Below are 23,062 nucleotides of genomic sequence, written 5' to 3' on the forward strand. Positions count from 1 at the left end.
CACTGCGACCAAAGATATTACCAGGCTAGTCTGAAATATCTTTGCTGCGACCCTTCTTGTGCTTGCATGTCTCCCTGCCTTCCTGTGCACGGATTTCTGCCGTTCCGAATCTAGAAATAAATTAATTAAGTGGGATTTTTTGTGCTTTGCTGCTCTGTTCAATTCCTCCCCTCATCAGTGTGAATTTATCTGCCTTTCTTATCATCTCTGTCTCTGTCTCTCTGTCTCTGTCTCTCTCTGTCTCTCTCTGTCTCTCTCTCTCTCTCTCTCTCTCTCTCTCTCTGTCTCTCTCTCTCTCTTCGCCTCTCACCACTCTCAGTCTCAGAGCAAGTATCTTGCCAAGGGAATCTCCAACAGATGCTTTCTTCGTTTAGCTCTGTGCGTAAAAAAGGAAGCCTCCTCGGCCCCCTCCCCCCCCCCCCCTCCCTCCTTCCCCGAACGAAACACAAACAAGGCAGCCATAACACGGAGGTGGCGTGATGGTGTGCGTGGAATGGGGGGGGGGGGGGGAGAGAAAGTGAGCTTGCTAATGAGACCTCTGCGTCCTAGAGTGCATGGGGTCATTCCAATAAGCATCGCTCCACGGCTATTGCCAGTTGTGTCTCTGACCGGACGCTAACAGTCCTACGCGAATCTATCCAAAAAAAATACAGAGTTATCTCCCATATGTTTTTTTCGCGATCACTGATCAAAATTTGAGATCAGTGTTCGCGAGACGAAAATGATTGCAGATTGGCCGACTTCGACAGTGATCTCCGTTCTGTTCTTCACAGTTATGATAAAGACATCGTTCTAAGGTCAAAACAAGTCGAAATTTTGGGACTGCTGCCGGAAGGAGACCGTAATATATGGTTTCATCACTGTCAACTGGTTACAGAAAAAATAGTCTGCTCCAGTGAGCGCCGAAACCAAACGGTTGATTATCACGTGACACTTTTGCCATAATTTCGAGTTGTTTGCACAGTAAATACAGCCGCGAAAAATAGCTCGCTTGAAACTGTCTTACATATTAATTCCTTTGTAATTTAAAAATTACAAAACACCATGAAAAATCATTATCGACGATCGCGAATCTGCTTATATCAATAACACATTACAAAAAGCTCTAAATATGTTAAACAAAAAAAATTTAAAAAATCTGTTTCCTTGCCAGACAAGGAAACCCAAGGCATCCTGTCAGGGAGAGAATGAGCCGAACTCATTTTGACCTGAGTTCAGGATGTGCATGGAGTCACTAACCCCGGTGTGTGTGTGTGTGTGTGTGTGTGTGTGTGTGTGAGTGTGTGTGCTTGCGTGCGCGTGCTTGCGTGCGTGCGTGCGTGCGTGTGTGTGTGTGCGTGTGTGTGCGTGTGTGTGTGCGTTTTCTTGATAGCTGGATGAATGATTGATGCCATTAGGTTACTTGTATATTTTCATATAAGCTTGTTTGATTGTGCACATGTTCTTGTTGACAAAGTTAAACATTTTCCTGCAGTGAAATACCGTTATTTCAATTTAACTCTGTATCTCTGCAGCACTGCTCACAGAATGTTTTCCAAATCATATAAACCGCTGAAAGGCGAGGGTCATATTAAGCCATAAGGGCCAAGGAAATTCAAAAAGCAGAAAAAGTCAAGGCCGGGAGGGGGGTGGGGTGAAGTCTGGGGCTCAGAGAGATATAAAATACAAAAATTTAAGTTGATGCTTCCCCCAGCCTATCCTTGCATGCATGAGTTTTGTTTGCTCTTCTAGACCTTGCACTACTCCTATCCCCCCTCCCCCACCCGCACCCCCTCGTCTGTAAATGACTGCGTGCAGTCAACGCTCTCAAGTGTTGGGTTAAAAGCGTGTGCTTTTTGGTGAGAACTGTGTTGATTTTAAGGAGAGTTGGTGGAACATACCGTCACACGTCAAGAAGCACCACCGTTAATGCAATACCCCACCTTTGCTGACCAAATTATTTTTAGCCGAGACCAGCTGTGCTGCAGCAGGTCACTCAGAATTGTAGTAACTGTGTAGGAACTGTGTAGCAACACGCTGGAATGTAGGCGTTAGATTGACGTTACAGGAAGCGACTGAAGCTAACATCTGAGCGGATATATCCGTACCTGGTCAGATAGAGCCCTGGGAGACAATGAGTTAATGCAATACCCCACCTTTGGACCGAACGAACAGGATGAGAGGTGGACAGACGGGGTACCCTTAGCTTACGATTTTCAGGTTAGGACTAAGTCTTTGAAATGAACAAACAGGACTATGATGGAAGATGGACAGACGGAATGCCCTTTGGTCAGGATTTCCCGATAGAAAGTGGCATGTCAATACAGCAGTGTAAAACTGTATTGTTGGTCGTGATGATTGGTGTGTCATACAATGACGATGTCATACAATGACGATGTCATACAATGACGATGTCATACAATGACGATAACATACAATGACGATGACATACAATGACGATGACATACAATGACGATGACATACAATGACGATGTCATACAATGACGATGACAATAATGACACCGCCAAGACCACCCCATTCTTTGTATACTACATTGTATCTGCAAATGGTGTACTTCGATGAAGCAAATAATATTGTGTAATAATACCGTTTACATTTTTTTTCTGTAATACATACCTGTCAAGTCTTACGTTTTTCGCGTAATTCTTACGGAATTTTGATGTTTTTCAAGTCTTACGGCGTAAGCCGAAGATCTTACGGTTTTTACAAAACAATTTGGTCAAATAAAACAAGATCGCAAAGGTTCGTCCGAGAACAAAGTAACAGCTACAAAATCTCGCGGTAACTGATCCGGCGGAAGTACAAGGCAACGCGCATGTGCACACCGTCAGCGCGATCTGACCGAGTACTGTGCGACCACGCTTGACCACACGCGACCTCAAATTAAAGCAGTTACATGTACTATTGTTGTTGTTCTCGGTATCTTCAAGGTATTTTCTCATGTTGTGCGAAGTTTTAAGCCATAAAAATGAAACTAAGGGAGTTGTGATGCATTTTCGAAGAGCTCGCGATCGAAAGCGAAAGGAGCCGGATTTCTGTCACATCCAATCATGTCGGACTTGTTTTTAGAACACGCGCGACCTCAAACTAAAGCATTTATATGTCATATTTTTGTTGTTGTAGTATCTACACAGTATTTTCTCACGTTGTACCAAGTGTGAAGCCATATAAATAAAAATAAGGGCGTTGTGATGCATTTTCGAAGAGGTAGAGAACGAAAGTTGGCACCGGATGTTTGTCACAACCGATCACAATCATATACGACTTGTATACAATACCAAGCATTTACATGTCATATTTTTGTTGATCTGGTATTTGTCCTTGATTGTTGAGACACACATGAGTTTCTGGTTTGTAACTTGTGTGTTTTACATGTTCTGTTTGGCTAAAATGTTCTATTTTGCACATTGTGGTGGGGGTTTCCATTCATGATTGAATCACTGTGCTCAATGAATGAATGTTGTTAAAACACACTTGTCTTGTGCCTTTACTATCATGTGGTGTTTTTGTGCATGCTGGTAAAATTTTTGGCAGGGGTGTAAATGTGTGACTGGTTGGACGTGTGCCGTCTTTGTACAATTTAGGTGATTCTCGGTACAATTTACATTTAAACATGCTTTGCATTTCAAAATTACATACAACAGGGCAGTTCAGTGTTGAGAAAAATTGTTTTTTATTATGTGTGAAATAAGGCTGATTTCTTGTGTGTGTATGTGTGCATGTATTTAGTTCTTGTGGTGATTAATCTAACGACTTCGGCAGTTTTGCACGTTGTCTTATGCTTTTTGGTCCAAACTTATGGTTTTGTGAGCAAAATCTTTTGGTGAGAGTCCACAAGAGCTTGACAGGTATGGTAATAGGTGATCTTTAAAATTCATTTATAAGAATTCTATTTACTGTTGCAGGAGCTAGCACTAACACAGAGCAGGTGAAGGTGCCCGAAAGCTGCTGGTCAAAAAAAAAAGAAGATGAATACCACAAATGGCACCACTAAAACAAACCTTGATTATTGAATCAGTAAGTTCATAAAAATAAAAATAAATCTGTTTTCGTTCACAGCAGCGGACACTGACACAGAGCAGCAGGAGGAGGTGATGGTGCCCGAAACCTGGCTGGTGCCCACAACGGTGCCGTGCCCTGCGGGCCCGCCGTGCCCATGAGCGGCGTGCAGGATGCGAACAGCCGATGCCGCCTTCACCCACACGCTCACGCCATGTCCCCTCTGCACCCACCTCAACACCCACTCCCTCACCCACAGAGCCGCCGCCTGGTGGCGTCCCCTGCTGGCGCGGTTGCCTCCCTGTCCACGTCCCCGTGTGCCTTTACTGCCCTATCGCCACAGCAGTCGCTGGATCGTGCTGCTGGTGGCTGCTACGCTCTTTATGGTAATACAATGCAATACAAGACAAGACAAGACAAGACAATACTATAAATACAATACAATAAATACAATACAATCAATACAATACAATACAATACAACACCATACCATACCATACAATACAATAATACGTTATGATCTCAAAAGAGAAATTACAAATCTGCTTTTCATTGAAGGTGCACTCCTTCTCGTGACAAAAGTTCGTCTCACCATCTCGGATATCTACAGGCTTTTACTTGGGATAACGTCATCCTTCCACTTGGTCTCATGCCAAAAACGAACAGCCTGGGTGCTCACATTGGGAATTCTTTGTCGAATTAATTTCTTGAAAAGCTACTCGTGGCTTTTACAAAATTTGTTTCATAAACAAATTCCTACTCACCAGAGCAAGCAGTCAGGGTGTTGAATGTTGGTATGTGACCAAGTGGAGGGATGGTTTTATTCCATGTAAAAGGCTGTACAGATCTGAGATGTTGAGCCGAACAATTTACACGGGAAGGAATTCATCTTAAAGTACGTTTTGATCTTATCTTCTACAAATGCTTCTAGTCAGATGAATGCATGGATTCCTTTGCGTTTCATCACTCAAAAACGCGAAGCAAAAATATACAAATAAATAAATTGATGAAATTATGGCGGAGGTCATCCAAAAATCAAACCCCCAGAATGCTACGTTGTTTTTGCTGTAAGTGAGATTTGTTTTTGGTTCGGTTTGCTTTTGATTTTGCCTTTAAGTGAACCAATCTCCTGGCTGAGGACATAATAAGAAGCATTGAAATGAACAAGTGACTTTCATCCTCAATTTTTTTTATTATTTGTGTGTCCTGTTGCTTGCAGATGATCGTGGTGTCCTACGTGAGCCCCAGCCACAAGGGCGCGGGGTCGTGGCGGGCGGCGCTCGGTGTTGGTAAAGGGTCCGCAAGAAACACGTGCAACTTGCTGTGCCCCCACATCCCGCCAGGTGACCCCACCTGGTCCCCCCGTGCCCTGTCCGTGGACCACGCCTGTATGGCCACCTCCTACCTGCCTGTGTCCTGCCCCTCCAACTACTCACACTCTGAGCTGCTGAAGCTGGTGAGTGATGATTGTGGATGTTATTGCTTCCGCCTTCTGCTCGCCCTCGCCCTCTCCCTTATTCCTCTAATAGTGGGTGATGTTCGTGTTTTACCGTCTTTGCCTGTGCAATATACCTATCCCACCCAGTGTCTGACCTGTCTGAAAACACCTCCGCGTGGAGGGGCTTTGCTGCCTGCCCAGTGAAGATAAAGAGGGAAAATGTTCTCTGGTCGCGCGGCAGCAAGCAGGATGTCTCTGAACAGTTACTGTATCCGACTGTCTGCTGTCCTCAGCTCCCTGCTACCCTACTCACCCCCGGGACAACCTGTGTCTGGCCTGTCTAAAAACCTCTCCGCGTGAGGGGTTTGGAGCACGGTGAAGATAAAGAGGGACCATTTTCTCTGCCCGCGCGGCAGCAAGCAGGATGCTTTTTGTTTGTTTGTTTGTTTGTTTTTTGAAGGATGAACGTCGCTTGTTCATGTCAATGCCTGTTACCTTCTCATGTACCAGGAGATTGGTTCCGAACAACTCTCATTTACTCTTGTTGCACATCATTGAGCGTCATATTATTTTGTGTCTGTGTACGTTTCGTTGAAGCTGCTCCCTTTTAGCTTAGACTTTGTTTTATTTGTATTCATCTTTTCCTCTATTTGGACCATACTTTAATCCTCCTAGGTCGGAAAATCATATCCTTCTTCCTCCTCCCAATATCTCGCCAGAACACTGCTCTATTGTAGGGGAAGGGCTCCTAATATGGACCGGCTCCTAATATGGACCACCTCCTGTTCTGACAAACTAACGGCGCTAGAGCGCTCAAAACAATTTCATTTGTGTATTCACCCTCTCTGGATAACTTGCACATGTCAAAACAGTTGCAGAATCATAAACCTCAAAACCGTTAGGCTTTTTCTCTTTCTTTCACTTTTGGCAGGGTTCACTCTAAATTTGCCGCCTAAAACGGACTTGTTTCTGTCCACAACCAAAGCTTTTACCACACAAAAATTACTACATATGACAGCTAAGACGGTATTTGTAAAATTTTAGTAGTGTTGACCCCGAGTTTCTACTGCAAACAGAAAATAATTGCAAAATCTCAAAGTATGTGTGAGTCACCTAATATAGACCACCTTCAACAAATCGACGAAAATAAAAGCTAAAGGCTATTTTCATTAATTCATTAAGAAGCTTGCTGGAAATAACCTATAACTAGCCCTCGAGATTTAAAAGAAATATAACAAATAGTCTTCTTTTCGTGGAAGTTGATAATTTTACTTATTTTCACTCTGTTTTTGATAATTATGCTTCTTTAGTTTCCTGGTGTGCTTCAAATAATGCTCTCATCAACCTGAAACAGATAAATCTAAAGCATAAATCTAAAGCATATTTTAATTAGTCTGACTTGCCCATCAAGTTGTATCATGTTACTTTGAAGTATAGGGAGCTGTTTACAGTGATTCGAGAAGGCCGCTTCACTGGCCGCCCAGGCTCCTAATATGGACCATTTGTAATTTTTTCTGTATTTAATATTTGCTGAATATCGATCAAAGCTATTACACTGTAATTAGGCCTAACGGTTCACCCAAGAGAGAAGGACTACCAAACACAAAATGAAACTTCTCTGCAAGAAAACAGCCTAGTTATCAGCATGAAACAAAAAGTGGTCCATATTAGGAGCCCTTCCCCTACGTACAAGACTGACATGACGAACATTATATATATAAAAAAAAAAGGCCTCAAAGGGAAACTTGTGTTCAACGAAGAACAGAATGACATAATGTTATCTATGCCAGTAAACAAACATCGCGCAGACTTCGCTAATCTAACCTCATCCATCTCTGATAATGTTGTGCAGATAAACGCAGCCAAGTAACCTGGATTCAATCAGAGCTTTTGATGTCGCGTGTTATGTGTGTGTTCTTGGTGCATGTTTCTTGTCAGGCTGATCAGTCTGACAGGCTTCAAGCAGCATCAGCTAACAAGGGGATAAGAGGCAGTGGTTTGATCCCAGACATAAATAATTCAATCCACTTGCGGACAGGTTAGAAACCGAGTCAGCCTGGGATTATGCAAGAGTATGCATTTCCCCTTTCCGAGACCTTTTTATGACGTCTTCCAATTGTAAAAACGTGATAAAACATAAGAGTATGCAATCTGAAATACATTAATTTCTTTACATTTACTGAGTGGCATGCTTTTCCGCTTGATGTCATGTTTATGTTGCACTAGTTATGTTTATTGCTGGTTAATTATTAAAAAGCATGTCAAAGGGGTTTTGTTTCCTTTGATCCTGACAGAAAATGAAAGGGATAATCCCGTGTAAACAGTTCCAACTCACTAGCATAGCAAGCAGCCAGGTTGTTGATTTTTTGTAACCGTTGCTAATCACACTTGCGAACCCAAATCCCGCCGCTCCCCCACCCTCACCCCCTTCATGTATGAGTCCCTACATGGCCGGAGTGGCACAGTGGTTAGAGAGCTTGCCTCTCACGCTGGAGATCGTCGGTTCGATCCCCGCCCGGGGCGAATACAAACGCCCGACTTTTCCGAGCGTTCTCCAGTCCACCCAGCTACAAATGAGTACCTGGTTCTATTCAGGGCCGGGGAAGGAACAACGTAGCGAGCACAGGAGCTTGTATCCAATCGCCGATCGATCATTATTTACTCCTTATTCCATATATTTACTCCCCATTCCATACAGTCTCCTTACTACTACTATTTACTACTAATAAATAGTAGTAGTAAGGGTAAGCATGCAGCAGTAAATGATAAGCATGCAGGAGTAAATAATTATCGACCGGTGGTTGGATACAAGCTCCTGTGGTAGCGAGGGAGGAAAGTGGGCACATCCCTCGTAAAGCTGGCCCGAGAGTAGTTGAGTTCTCTAACATCTCGCCCCCCTACGACCAACAATGGCTATGGGACTATCTTTACGTTTTACCTTTAGGTGGCCCGAGAGTAGTTGAGATCTCTAACATCTCGCCCCCCTACGACCAACAATGGCTATGGGACTATCTTTACCTTTTACCTTTAGGTGGCCCGAGAGTAGTTGAGATCTCTAACATCTCGCCCCCCTACGACCAACAATGGCTATGGGACTATCTTTACCTTTTACCTTTTTTAAATGGCCACTGCTAAAAATAAAGTAATATAATCCCCATTTCATCATGATTCTCCTTAGTATTGTTCTATCACTTCCAGCCACCGATTCGCTTCCTGAAGAACTATCTCAACCCGTGTTGGTACGAGCCCATCCCACCAGCCAACTTGCCCGTGGAGCTGAACCCGTACCGCCACAACCTCTTCGCCTGCTTCTCCCACGCGGCTATCACCTCCTTCAAGGAGATGTCGGCTCAGACCCTGGTGAGGCGAGAGACGGAGCGGGAACCGAGGCGTCTGAGGTGCCTCCCGCACTTCTACATCGCCGGCATGCCTAAGTGTGGCAGCACCGACCTCTTCCGCAAGGTGATGGTCCACCCTGACGTCACTCGCCCGCCTATGAAGGAGCCGCACTGGTGGGGCAAGAACAGATTTGGTAAGAACGCTTGGTTGTTAAAAGGGCACACTCCTTCTCGTGAAGCCGCATTTCAGATCAACGCTATAGGCTGTGCAGTGTGCACCTTTTTCAAGGCACACTCACAATCTCAGATCTGGCCATACTTTTTCATGGGATAAGACCATCCCTCCACTTGATCACAAATGAGCTCAAATTATGCACCAGAACAATGCAAGAAGCCAGTCGCCTCATTTGTGGATAAGCATGTTTTAACGCATAAATAAAACTGGAATTTTCGTTCGGTTCGACCGCCGTAACTCAGCGTGCAAAGGCGATATGTTCTTTTTAAACCTTTGCATCTACATTTCTCGTGTATACAGGTCAGCGGCTGGAGTTTTCCTCTGCCATACCACTGGAGCACTACACTGACCTGTTTGACCAGGCTGCCCTGCAAATCGAGGGTCGTCCGCAGATCTCCGATGACGTCACTCCATTCGACGATGACGTCATGATTCCCGGTCAGGATGACGCCAAGCCTGCTTACCACCCTGTAGTGACAGGTTTGTTTACAGCGTTTAGTCAAATTCAATCGGGGAAATAGGGAGCGAGGGAATGCGTCACCTTTCAGGCAACTCTGCCGAAATGAAGGCTAAGTTATCCGTGATTTGAAAGAAGTTTGGGCGTTATGCTAACTACCTGCAATGCTATTAACATTTGTATCATTTATTTTGTATGGAACAAATGTAGGCCTACGATTTACTCTGATTTTGTGTCATTAAAAAAAAAAGATTATTATTTGTTTTCCATTATGTTTTATTTGTTTTTGGGTCATTTAGTTTTCTTCATTTGTGTGTGTGGTCATTTGTTTGGTTATCTATTTTGTATGCTCTAAAGCGAAATGCATTACCACTAGTGTGTTCCATGTGTGCTACTGTTGCTAACATAATTGCACTATGTTACACCGTGTTCAAAACTGGTCACAGAAAGTGTGTACAAAAGAGGAAGACTTCAGTATAAAGTTATAACGAACTTTTTCAGTGGATGCCAGCGCCTCCACGTTCTGGAGCAACGACGAGTGGTGGCGACTGCCAGAGAACTGTGGCCGCGCAGAGCCCCTCTTCACCAACGCTCACTACATCAGACGTCTGACGCCACAGGCGAGGGTGCTCGTCATCCTCAGGAACCCTACAGAACGGTAAGTCAGAAAGAGACATTGAGCGGGGTCCGGGGAGCTCACTTGTTAGCTCACTTGGTAGATCACTGGCATTGTGATCCCAGGGTCCCGAGTTAGAATGCGGGGGCCCTGGTAGCTCACTTGGTAGATCACTGGCCTTATGATCATAGGGTCCCGAGTTTGAAAGCGGGGGGCCTGGTAGCTCACTTGGTAGATCACTGGCCTTATGATCATAGGGTCCCGAGTTAGAATGCGGGGGCCCTGGTAGCTCACTTGGTAGATCACTGGCATTGTGATCCTAGGGTCCCGAGTTAGAATGCGGGGGCCCTGGTAGCTCACTTGGTAGATCACTGGCCTTATGATCATAGGGTCCCGAGTTTGAAAGCGGGGGGCCTGGTAGCTCACTTGGTAGATCACTGGCCTTATGATCATAGGGTCCCGAGTTTGAAAGCGGGGGGCCTGGTAGCTCACTTGGTAGATCACTGGCCTTATGATCATAGGGTCCCGAGTTTGAAAGCGGGGGGCCTGGTAGCTCACTTGGTAGATCACTGGCCTTATGATCCTAGGGTCCCGAGTTTGAAAGCGGGGGGCCTGGTAGCTCACTTGGTAGATCACTGGCCTTATGATCATAGGGTCCCGAGTTTGAAAGCGGGGGGCCTGGTAGCTCACTTGGTAGATCACTGGCCTTATGATCATAGGGTCCCGAGTTTGAAAGCGGGGGGCCTGGTAGCTCACTTGGTAGATCACTGGCCTTATGATCATAGGGTCCCGAGTTTGAAAGCGGGGGGCCTGGTAGCTCACTTGGTAGATCACTGGCCTTGTGATCCTAGGGTCCCGAGTTTGAAAGCGGGGGGCCTGGTAGCTCACTTGGTAGATCACTGGCCTTGTGATCCTAGGGTCCCGAGTTTGAAAGCGGGGGGCCTGGTAGCTCACTTGGTAGATCACTGGCCTTATGATCATAGGGTCCCGAGTTTGAAAGCGGGGGGCCTGGTAGCTCACTTGGTAGATCACTGGCCTTATGATCATAGGGTCCCGAGTTTGAAAGCGGGGGGCCTGGTAGCTCACTTGGTAGATCACTGGCCTTATGATCATAGGGTCCCGAGTTTGAAAGCGGGGGGCCTGGTAGCTCACTTGGTAGATCACTGGCCTTGTGATCCTAGGGTCCCGAGTTTGAAAGCGGGGGGCCTGGTAGCTCACTTGGTAGATCACTGGCATTGTGATCATAGGGTCCCGAGTTGGAATGAGGGCCGGGACGGACACGAGTCAACTTCATGTGCAGACTCAGAGACGGTATCTATGTGTCACCGCAGTGGCACGTAAAAGACCTCGGTCATTCGCCCATCAGTGCGGGTGGCGAAGTACACTTCAACACGCAATCACCTGGGTAGCGCGATTACTGTTGCTGCTAGCTTTCCACAGGACTGACTGACTGATCTTTAATACATAAGGAGGTTTTAGGCACAGCTTTCCAGGGAGGAAGCGACCCGAATTTCCCAGCAATGGGATCATAAAGTAAATGAAATTAAATAGAGAGGTCGAATAAACTATAAAGGGATTGGATTTGAACACAATAGTCCTTCTGTCAATCTAAACACAGTACATAGACCAGTTTTATGTCCAAGCTATAGTCATTTTTTAGCTACAGAAGACCCCATCCTCCCTCGAAAACCCTTCTCCTTGTAAGCTTTTTTTTGTTTACCCGGTCCTATCTCTGCAATATGGCGAATAATGACATGCCGGGCAGACGGACAACATATGAAAAGGATGCTTCACTGAAGGACATTCTGAAAGGACGATGTTTCGAAAGGGCGACCTACACGGACACTGTGGACGAAATGTCCTTCAAATCTCGGCATGTCATCCGAGCTACCCATACATTGCTTCCTGCGTTTTGAGAACACTTGTTAGAACTTTTTCGACAGGTTAATGTGACCTAGTCACCGGTATCAACTAGATCCTCAAATTGACTTCTTGTTATTTACTCAGCTAATAAACTGAAATGACAGAACTGCAACATTAAGTCATAGTGGCGTCTTTGTTATAAGGGCAGAATATACCTGCGCAGTTTCAGCGGTACAGACGACGCACTGCATATTATTGATGCTGCGATAGGGATTATGACGAGTACTTGGCCTGTTTTCCTTTCACGCAACGTGTAGCGGGCTGGGATAATCTGCAGTGCGTCGTCGGTCCTGCTGAAGTTACATTGGTGAGCGGAGCTACTCAGCGTAAACAGTGTTATATCTCTTTATTATTGTGTATCATGAATTATTTTTGTTTTGTTTCCCAAGGTTGTACTCTGACTATCTGTACTTCACGAAGACTAACAAGTCTGTGTCTGCCTTCCACGAAGATGTGATGCTGTCCATAGAAAAGATGAATGAGTGCACGGTTCACCGATCTCTCAGGTCATGCGTCTACGACAAACAGGTTGCCAACGGAAAGGCTAAGGTACGATATAGGGCTATTGTTGTAAATCAAATCAAACCATTCGAAGATGGAAGGTATGAGATAGCGCTATAGTTGTATATATAGGGACAATGTTAAACCACAGAGAAGATGAAAGGTTTGATATTACCCAATATTGACGGACTGTGTGATGATATCTTCTGCTATGGTCTGTTGAGACAGTGATATCAAAATCGAGACCGGAGGTCGAGATTTTGATATCACTGTCGAAACAGACCAATGGCAGAAGATATCATCACACAGTCAGTCAATGTTAGATATATTGCTAATTCTCTGGACATTTTGTATTTTCTGTAAAGAAATTACAAAAGTATTTGTCTCAGTTTTGGCTGTTCCATATTCCTCCCTCTGATTATTATTTCTTTTTGTTCACCCTTTTCTTGTACTTTTCAGTATTTTAAAATGTCTTTCCTTTCAAAAAGTCTTTAGTCACTTGCTCAACTAAATTCTGGGATAATTACATTTTCATATATATATTTGTTTGTTTTTAAATATAGGTGTTTTTGTTTTTGAAGTGGGGAAGCAATAAAGAGGTCGTCGATATCAAAACTGATATCGACGGAAATGTCGTCGATATCACTTTTGCACTGAGCTCAGTTTTGCCCAATTGACCAATGGAAATCCACGTAACATATGAAATAGCAATATTGCGTTATAGTTCTATAGGGTCAACCACAGAGACGATTTCGATATGCACGGCAAAGCGATCTCTCAGGTTATGCGTCTACGACAAACATGTTGCCAACGGCAAGGCTACGACAGAAACAACGTGTGTGTGTGTGTGTGTGTGTGTGTGTGTGTGTGTGTGTGTGTGTGTGTGTGTGTGTGTGTGTGTGTGTGTGTGTGTGTGTGTGTGTGTACGATATTCCCATCATCTCAAGGCTTCTTTCTTCTCAAGAGCTTGCATTCTTTTTCAGTGATTTGGAGAGGTATTTTACAGTTAACACAGTTTCTTTTTCTTAATATTTTTTTCGATTTTCCAAATTCGTGCGTGATTTGAGCAATGAAGACCACGAGTTCGTGAAGACGGCGCGAAAGGCATTGAAACGCCTAAGCCTTTTTTCTGCAGGCATAAAAAACTTGTAGGTAGCGTTCGTTATTTAAATCTACCTGGTTGGGTGTTGTTGTTTTATTGTGTGTGGGTTTGTTTGTGTTTTTGGTTTTTTTATTCAAACAATTTTATTCAAATAAATAACAACAATTAACAGTATCTCATACAATGAATTAAATACAACTTATCGAGTACAACAAGCGAACTTTTTTAACGTTTTGTTCTTCGAACACTCACACAAAAATGCTTCTTATCTGTAACTGCCTATTAAAAATACTTTCCAACGGTAAAAACGAATTTGTTTTTTTATATATACTAACGCACATCTTTCCGATTAAGATAATGTGGTTCAATTTATACATAGTTGCCTTTTTCACCATTACAAAATGCATACCAAATAAAACATCACTAACTTTCAAAACAATCTTCATTTCTAAAGTACGAAAAATAAATTCTTCAATAAACTTCCAGAATTTGTATACAACCGGGCATTCAAAAAAGAAGTGTTCAATGAAATCAGTTACATCACAACAGTAATTACATTTATTAGTTTCCGTTACTTTCATTTTACACAGGAGAATGTTGGTCGGATAAATGTTGTGCATAATTTTCCAGTGTAAAACTCTTAATCTAGTCTCTTGTGTGGACTGATAGGCAACTATCCAAGATCGTTCATCAATTTCTACATTAAACTTTCTCTTCCAAAATCCTCCGGAACATGGTAGTTACATCTGTTTTCATATTAATAATCTCTTTCCTATATTCTCTGGCACTTAACACATTTTTGCCGTTTAACAGTGGTAAGGTAATACAAACATCATCAGTCATATTTACAACATTTTTCCTCATAAATAATGACACAGCAGCTTTTACAACATTATATTCAAGAATTCGGTTTGGCGAATATCCAATCAAATCACATATATCTTGATATGATAATATGTCTCCCGAACGTACAATGTCAGTTAATACCAATACACCTCGTTGTATCCAACTTTCAAAAAATAAAACTTTGCCACTATACGTTATGCATGCATTATTCCATAATAAAGTCGGCCCGACTGTCCCACGATCGTAGTGGTTATTATCCAGCCAATATTTTAATACTGCTTTCCAAAAGTGTGATTTCACTAGGTCTAACCCTTTAAATCTTGCACTGTTTACATTCGATAAGAAACATTCAAAATGCTTTCCAAAACGCAAATACATCATCTTTGGAGTGAAACTCCAATTATCATTTTCATTTGATGTAGTCAGTTGTGAAACCCATTGTAATAAAAAAAGAAATTTGCATTTGCCTAATATCGATCATTTTTAAACCACCTTTTTCAATTTCAAAACATAAAACGCTTCTTTTCACCTTTTCAAAGGCCTTCCGATTACAATCTCTTTTTCGCCACAAAAATCTAAACAATAAGGTATTGACTTCATTCAAAACACAGTCAGGTAATACAAACGCTTGCATAATATACACAAATTGTGAAATTAAAAACGTTTTCACAATACATATTTTCCCTACAATGCTCAAATTTCGCTTCTCCCATGCACAAATCAATCGCTTAATATTCCTTATTCTTCCAGTCCAGTTATCTTCTACCAAAGAAGCACTCTTATCATTACAAAAATATACACACAAAATCTTTAATTTTTTCTTCCAAACAAAATTATAAAATGTTTCATCACAATGTTTCCTACTACCCAACCACATCGCCTCAGACTTTCTCCTATGTATTCTTAAGTCTGAAAAGCTAGAAAAGTCACTCATTATTTCAAGTGCATAATACATATCAATCTCATCCTTTAACAAGTCGCGTAAGGCGAAAATACAACATTTAGTCAAGCTCAGTCGAACTCACAGAATGAAACTGAACGCATTGCATTTTTTCCGCAAGACCGTACACTCGTAGCATCGTCTGTCCACCGCTCGAGGCAAAGGCAGTGAAATTAACAATCCAGAAAAGCGCGGTAGCGGTTGCGCTGAGGAGGATAGCACGCTTTTCTATATCTCTATTCTTTTTAACTCTCTGAATGTGTTTTTAATCCAAACATATCATATCTATATGTTTTTGGAATCAGGAACGGACAAGGAATAAGATGAAATTGTTTTTAAATCGATTTCGGAAATTTAATTTTAATCATAATTTTAAAATTTTGTAATTTTCAGAGCTTGTTTTTAATCCGAATATAACATATTTATATGTTTTTGGAATCAGAAAATGATGAAGAATACGATAAACGTAATTTTGGATCGTTTTATAAAAAAATAATTTTAATTACAATTTTTAGATTTTTAATGACCAAAGTCATTAATTAATTTTTAAGCTTCCAAACTGAAATGCAATCCCAAAGTCCGGCCTTCGTCGAAGGTTGCTTGGCCAAAATTTCGATCAATTTGATCGAAAAATAAGGGTGTGACAGTGCCGCCTCAACTTTTACAAAATGCCGGATATGACGTCATCAAAGACATTTAGCGAAAAAATGATAAATATATCTGGGGATATCATACCCAGGAACTCTCATGAAAAATTTCATAAAGATCGGTCCAGTAGTTTACTCTGAATCGCTCTACACACACACACACACACACACACACACACACACACACACACACACACACACACACACACACACACACACACACACACATACACCACGACCCTCGTCTCGATTCCCTCCTCTATGTTAAAACATTTAGTCAAAACTTGACTAAATGTAAACAAGTCACGTAATGCGAAATTACTACATTTAGTCAAGCTGTGGAACTCACAGAATGACACTGAACGTAGTCCGCCGCTAGTGCAAAAGGCAGTGAAAGTGACGAGCCTGTTTGGCGCGGCAGCGGTTGCGCTGTGCTTCATAGCACGCTTTACTGTACCTCTCTTCGTTTTAACTTTCTGAGCGTGTTTTTAATCCAAACATATCATATCTATATGTTTTTGGAATCAGGAACCGACAAGGAATAAGATGAAATAGTTTTTGAAACGATTTCGGAAATTTAATTTTAATCATAATTGTTATATTTTTAATTTTCAGAGCTTGTTTTTAATCTAAATATAACATATTTATATGTTTTTGGAATCAGAACATGATGAAGAATAAGATGAACGTAAATTTGGATCGTTTTATAAAAAAAACTGTTTTTTTACAATTTTCAGATTTTTAATGACCAAAGTCATTAATTAATTTTTAAGCCACCAAACTGAAATGCAATACCGAAGTCCGGGCTTCGTCGAAGATTACTTGACCAAAATTTCAACCAATTTGGTTGAAAAATGAGGGCGTGACAGTGCCGCCTCAACTTTCACGAAAAGCCGGATATGACGTCATCAAAGACATTTATCAAAAAAATGAAAAAAACGTTCGGGGATATCATACCCAGGAACTCTCATGTCAAATTTCATAAAGATCGGTCCAGTAGTTTGGTCTGAATCGCTCTACACGCACGCACGCACGCACGCACACACGCACGCACACACGCACACACATACACCACGACCCTCGTTTCGATTCCCCCTCGATGTTAAAATATTTAGTCAAAACTTGACTAAATGTAAAAATCAGACAACCATCCACAATACTGCACTGAGCTATATAACCGTGTCGTTCATTAACACAGCCACCCATTGAACAAATTCTGGCCCAAACCCGAAATTTTTGAAAGGCTTTAATAATAAACTCTTTTGAAATACCATCGTACGCTTGAACACAGTCAAATGCGACCAACAGACCAGGTTGATTTAACTCGTGTGACTGTTCGATTACATCATCAATTAACCTTAATATTGTAGATACTTTTCTGCCTTTAATATAACCGACTTGATCTTTCTGAACAATATCACCAATAACGCTTCCTAACCTTTTTGCCAAACACTTGGCTATCAGTTTATAATCGCTGTTTGTAAGGGAGATGGGTCTCCAGTTCTTTTATTCATTTTTAGGCAACTCCTTTCCCTTGTGTATTAGGGTAATGACAGCTTTGCGCTGCGTGGAAGAAAATTTTCCATCGTCAAAACTTGCAATAAAAGACGCAATTAACAATGTTATGATGCGGGTCCAAAACACTTTCAAAAATTCTACAGTAATACCATCAACCCCAGGGGCCGACCCAGATTTCATTTGTTTAAGTGCAGCGAGAGCTTCGTTTTCAGCTATTAACCCTTCACACTCATTTCTCTGAAAATCTGAAATCTGTAATGTTGTCACAACAGACTAAAAACTGATCCACCTTCTCGTCCATGTTTTCAACGTTTACTTTTTTTCTGTACAAATCAGCATAGTAATTCTTTTGCGCGTTCAAGATTTCACGCTGGTCAGTTATCACTTCCCCAGATTCACACTGTATACTGTCCATTATCTTCGCATTTGCTCTGGCTTTTTCAAGGTTGAGAAAATACTTTGTGTTCTTTTCTCCCTGTTCTTCCCACTTCGCACGGGCGCGTACTTGGGCTGCGCGAGCTTTACACTGCTCAACTAATTCTATTTTTAACTTAAGGTTCTCACGCTCGCATTGCATTCCACAGTTATCTGGGTCATTCGCTAACCTTGCATCCAAATCATTTAATTGTTTTATTGTTTGCTTTTGTTGTTTTTATCATCTCTCTTGTTGTGCAAAATCAAAAAAAAACAAGAAAGGTAGGTCGTTGGAACGTTTGTTATTGACAAAACAATACATTCACATTTTTATCATCTCTCTTGTTGTGCATTACAAAATCACTTTCCTCATGCCTAAAAGCTGTAGTATCGGGAAATAAAATGTCTGGTACTCTTAATTAGCCTACATTCATAATTAATGTAATGTAATGCTGTTGCAGGTGCGGTTGCGCGTGGGGTTGTATCATATCTACCTGTCTGAATGGCTCAAGGTCTTTCCTCAAGACCAACTGATGGTGTTACGCACAGAAGATTACTCCAAGGACGTACGTCATACAGTGCGTCACGTCTACGACTTCCTAGGATTACGTCAGTATTCCATGGTCTTCTGTGTGTGTGTGTGTGTTTGTTTTTGTGTTTGCATCTTTGTATTAGTCAGTCATTGTTTGTCTCTGTCTGTCTGTCTGTCTGTCTGTCTGTCTCTCTCTCTCTCTCTCTCTCTCTCTCTCTCTCTCTCTCTCTCTCTCTCTCTCTCTCTCTCTCTCTCACCCACAACATGAGACATTCTTCAGACCCATGCATACCCTAGCAACCACCCGCCACCACTCCATCCCCCATCTGTTACGCTGTCTTTACCTTCACACCAATCTCCAATTTCATCCTCGTAAAAACGCAGAGATTACTCCGTGTTTTGCCCAAGATTTCAGGCCGCAAAAGATCCGGGATGCTATCTGAAAAGACATCCTCGATTCTGTGTGTGTGTGTGTGTGTGTGTGTGTGTGTGTGTGTGTGTGTGTGTGTGTGTGTGTGTGTGTGTGTGTGAGAGTCTTTGCTTTCAATCTGTTGCCTCTAAACTAAAGCTCTATACTTGTCTCTCTTCCCTTGTGTTAGAATTATGAACATGAATCTTTACAAGTATATATCAGCAGTTGAGTTATGTGGAGTTCTATGTGAGTCATCAATCCCATTAGATCACGTTGCCACGCACTTAAATGGCTAATGCTTTTTAAAAACACTGACAACTGTTTACACCCACAGTGGCATGTTTTGACAGATGGCTGAAGCCCAAGTGCGTTTCTCTGATGGTTTGGCACCATGTACAGGGTGACCCCCAAAAAAGAGTACCCAAACAAAACGTCATAAATTGAACAAAAATAAAGCAATCTTCATAAAATGTATTTACACACACAAGTAGCCTCTGCATGATTTCAACAGAAAATGTTAGCGTTCTAGCTTGTCTTTCAGGAAAGTTATGCTCATTCTACAGAACATGCTCCAAATGGCCTCCCCCGGATTTAAATCCCCCAGATTTCTATCTTTGGGGGTTCCTGGGAGACAACGTCTACAGGAACAACCCACACACAATCGCAGAACTCAAGCGAGCCATCACAACAACCATTCGCGGAATCTCGCAACAGGAGTGTGTGCGGGTGATTGATAACTTTGCGCGGCGAGTTCAAGTTTGCCTGAATCGGCGCGGAGGCCATTTGGAGCATGTTCTGTAGAATGAGCATAACGGCTTTCCTGAAAGACAAGCTAGAACGCTAAAATGTTCTGTGCAAATCATGCAGAGGCTACTTGTGTGTGTAAATAAATTTTATGAAGATTGCTCTAATTTTGTTCAATTTATGACGTTTTGTTTGGGTACTCTTTTTTTTGGGTCACCCTGTACCATGAGTGTGCGACTATGAAAGAAGTAGAACTGCTATGCAACTTGCAGAGATGTTCTTGCATACATAGTTTCTGCCGCTAATGACGATAGCGTGGAAAAATGAAGATGGCAATAATTGATTTATTTTTTCTTGAATGAAAACTTCTGAACTTCTTGCAAGTGTTACTGACGAATTTGTGGAAGTTACGCTGTCTTTGTTGGGTTTTTGGGGTTTTGTTTGGGGGTGGGGGGGATGTCTTTTTGTTAGGAGGGGGGGGGGGAGGGTTCTTGTATTTTCTTGCTTTTCTTTTTTCGGTTTGAAATCCTGTAAAATGTATGCGCCGCTTGTAGCTGAGGCAAGGTTACATCGCAGCATTGAACAGAGGGCTCCGATGTGCATACTTTCGAATGGAATCAGTGCTGTTCTCAGGTCTAGGTCTTCTGTCATGGACAAACACTTTTTTTATCCAACCGTATGCATTGATCTGGCCCTTGGTCGGTCGACCATCCGATAGTTTTGACATGTATCAGGAGGTCTTCTTACAGAACAATTGTTTTGTAGCGAGGACCGTTATGACCTACACATGTTTTGAATCCTGTTTTATTCTACATACGTGAGAGAGATCACTCATTAAATAACGATATCGTTCAAACCACACGTGTGTATATCATGTAAATGAGGTCATGTCAAGCAAGTCTGGCAGGGACCTGTTTTTCCACTGCTTAGTCACCGAGACAAACGTCATTACGGAAAAAAACATGGCGCTCGCTAATTCCCCTCGATGAATTTTTAGAACTAACACGTCACGCCACACTTTCCAGAGTGACGTTTCTTTGCTTCGACGTAAGAGATTGCACGAGGCTTCCAGTTGGCCGCTGTCAGCGTGAGTTCGTCCCCACGTTCGGCGAGAGATTTATTTTTCAGAGTCAACTTTGTCAGTGTGCAGACTCTCCTCGGTGTCCGAACACCCCCGTGTGTACACGCAAGCACAAGACCAAGTGCGCACGAAAAAGATCCTGTAACCCATGTCAGAGTTCGGTGGGTTATAGAAACACGAAAATACCCAGCATGCTTCCTCCGAAAACGGCGTATGGCTGCCTAAATGGCGGGGTAAAAAAACGGTCATACACGTAAAATTCCACTCGTGCAAAAAAACACGAGTGTACGTGGGAGTTTCAGCCCACGAACGCAGAAGAAGAAGAAGAGAAGAAGCACGAGGCTTTGGAAGAGATCGAGGTTCCAAAAGAATCGTCTTCAATTTCCCCGCCTCGACTGCAGGACGTTTTAAGTAAAATACATGTAAGTACACTATGTATGTCGGATAAACAGAATACTACATGGCTTGCTGTGTCGTACAAGACGCTCGCAATTCAATATTTTTAAAAAAAATCGTGTAAATCTGGTACAACACAGCAAGCCATGTAGTATTCTCTATGTCCTCTGCGCGTCTAGGCACGTCTCGGAAAAAGGCATACTTTGGAGCCGACGCTGCATAAATGACATTGTCATCTCGACGTGATGGAGTAGACTTTCGAAAACATGCATTCAAAGCTCATCATTGACTGCATTGCCTTCAGTGCCCCTGAGCTATATACTGTATAGCGTAATGATCAGCGCCCGACTCATCTTTAAGGAGAATAACTCTCCCAAAGTCCATAAACGAAAGAGACAGCTATTTCTGAACATAGTCTATTATATTCGATGAAGCCAAACCTGGATTAGACTCTTCATGTGCCAAATGAACGCGAATTAGTGTGAAATAGGTGTTACTTGATTGTGATTCCCGGCTTATTAAGAACAAAGGAGCACATCGGCTAAACAGTAGAATCTTATTTCGTGTTCTGATGTAGTGCACGTGCACCTCCGTGTAATTACTGTGTTCTGTTTTGTTATGTCACACAAACAAAAACCTTTCCCTGCGAGAAAAAAACCACGTATATATGTTGGTGTTTAGTTGTACAGCACGTGCACTTACTTGTCTAAATACTGTATTCTGTGACGTTTTGACACACAAACCTAAAACCCGTTCTCTATGTGTGTGACAGGTCCGCTGACGGAGAAGGAAGAAGAGAACCTAGAAGAGATGCCCATCGCTAATGCCCGCAAGATGAGAGACAGAAAGCTCGGGGCCATGTGGGACCAGACGCGGCAGGCCCTGCAAGACTTCTATCGCCCGCACAACGAGCGCCTCACACAGCTCCTGCAGGACCAGCGTTTCCTCTGGAATGACGTCATAGTCGACACGCAGTCGAGTGACGTCATGGTGGAGTCGAAGTCGGGTGGGAAGAATTCCAGCGCAGTGGCAGAGCCTGTTTTAAACAGTGAAAGTGACACTGCTGATGGTGAGCGAGTTGACGCGAAGGAGAGTATACTGTTATCACCGAGTGTTGACGTAAACGGTGACGGTGGTGTTAGTGATGACGTCAATAATGGTGACGATACTGATGCTGGTGACGTCAATGGTGGTGATGACGACCTAGTGACGGACGCTAATGACGCTGCCGTCACGGATTCTGCTCAAGACGGAGAAAATGAGGAGGGTGATGAGGAGTATGAAGACAGCCGTTACAGTTACGGTGACAGTGGATACGAAGAGGATTATGATGAGCACGATACGGACGAACAGGTCGACGATGAACAATGAAAAAATTGTGCCGATGTATTTTGTAAAAATGATCGACGCACGGAAGTAGGAGTGAAACATGAAGTGCTTTCCAAAGGCTGAGACGTGGATGATTCAGCTGAACTGCAGCGATCGAGCAGCACCAGTGGTTTCTGCAGATAAAAACTGATGAAGCTGAGCGTTCATAAGGCCAAAAAAAAAAAATTGTCTGTTTAGGGTAACCCGACCGACCCTATCGATTTGGCGCCGACCCAAAAACTTTTTTTTGATTTCAAAAAAAAAAAAAGAAAAAAAAGAGGTAAAAATGCTAAAAAGAGACATTTGGCGTTTCTTTCTCTCCCTTTCTCTGTTTTATTTATACGTTAGTTTTGAAACATGTATTCATCAAATATAAGAAGTGAATGTTCAGCCAACATAGCATTTACACACAAAAAAAAAAAACAAAAAAAACAAATTTACCTACCTACCGACCCTACTTTTTTTGGTCATGTTACCCTAAACAGACAATTTTTTTTTTTGGCCTAATGAGATTGCTTGGCAAGAAGACCTTAACAGGCATATGCACACACACA

At 42.5% G+C, this 23,062-nt stretch overlaps 1 protein-coding gene across 1 annotated transcript in view; it reads left to right on the top strand.

Moving 5' to 3' along the window:
- LOC138981531 (carbohydrate sulfotransferase 15-like) overlaps positions 1 to 22,804 on the top strand; it is a 65,951-nt gene extending 43,147 nt beyond the window's left edge. The window contains exons 2-9 of the mRNA XM_070354477.1: positions 4,061 to 4,386; positions 5,220 to 5,456; positions 8,637 to 8,970; positions 9,312 to 9,491; positions 9,970 to 10,126; positions 12,397 to 12,556; positions 18,437 to 18,584; positions 21,913 to 22,804. Of these exons, the coding sequence (XP_070210578.1) occupies positions 4,174 to 4,386; positions 5,220 to 5,456; positions 8,637 to 8,970; positions 9,312 to 9,491; positions 9,970 to 10,126; positions 12,397 to 12,556; positions 18,437 to 18,584; positions 21,913 to 22,511 (2,028 nt within the window). The 5' untranslated portion in view covers positions 4,061 to 4,173 and the 3' untranslated portion in view covers positions 22,512 to 22,804. The remainder of the gene's footprint in view (positions 1 to 4,060; positions 4,387 to 5,219; positions 5,457 to 8,636; positions 8,971 to 9,311; positions 9,492 to 9,969; positions 10,127 to 12,396; positions 12,557 to 18,436; positions 18,585 to 21,912) is intronic.
- The last annotated feature ends 258 nt before the right edge of the window (positions 22,805 to 23,062 follow it).

This window comes from Littorina saxatilis, linkage group LG12 (assembly GCF_037325665.1).
Source record: "Littorina saxatilis isolate snail1 linkage group LG12, US_GU_Lsax_2.0, whole genome shotgun sequence".
Taxonomy (NCBI): domain Eukaryota; kingdom Metazoa; phylum Mollusca; class Gastropoda; order Littorinimorpha; family Littorinidae; genus Littorina; species Littorina saxatilis.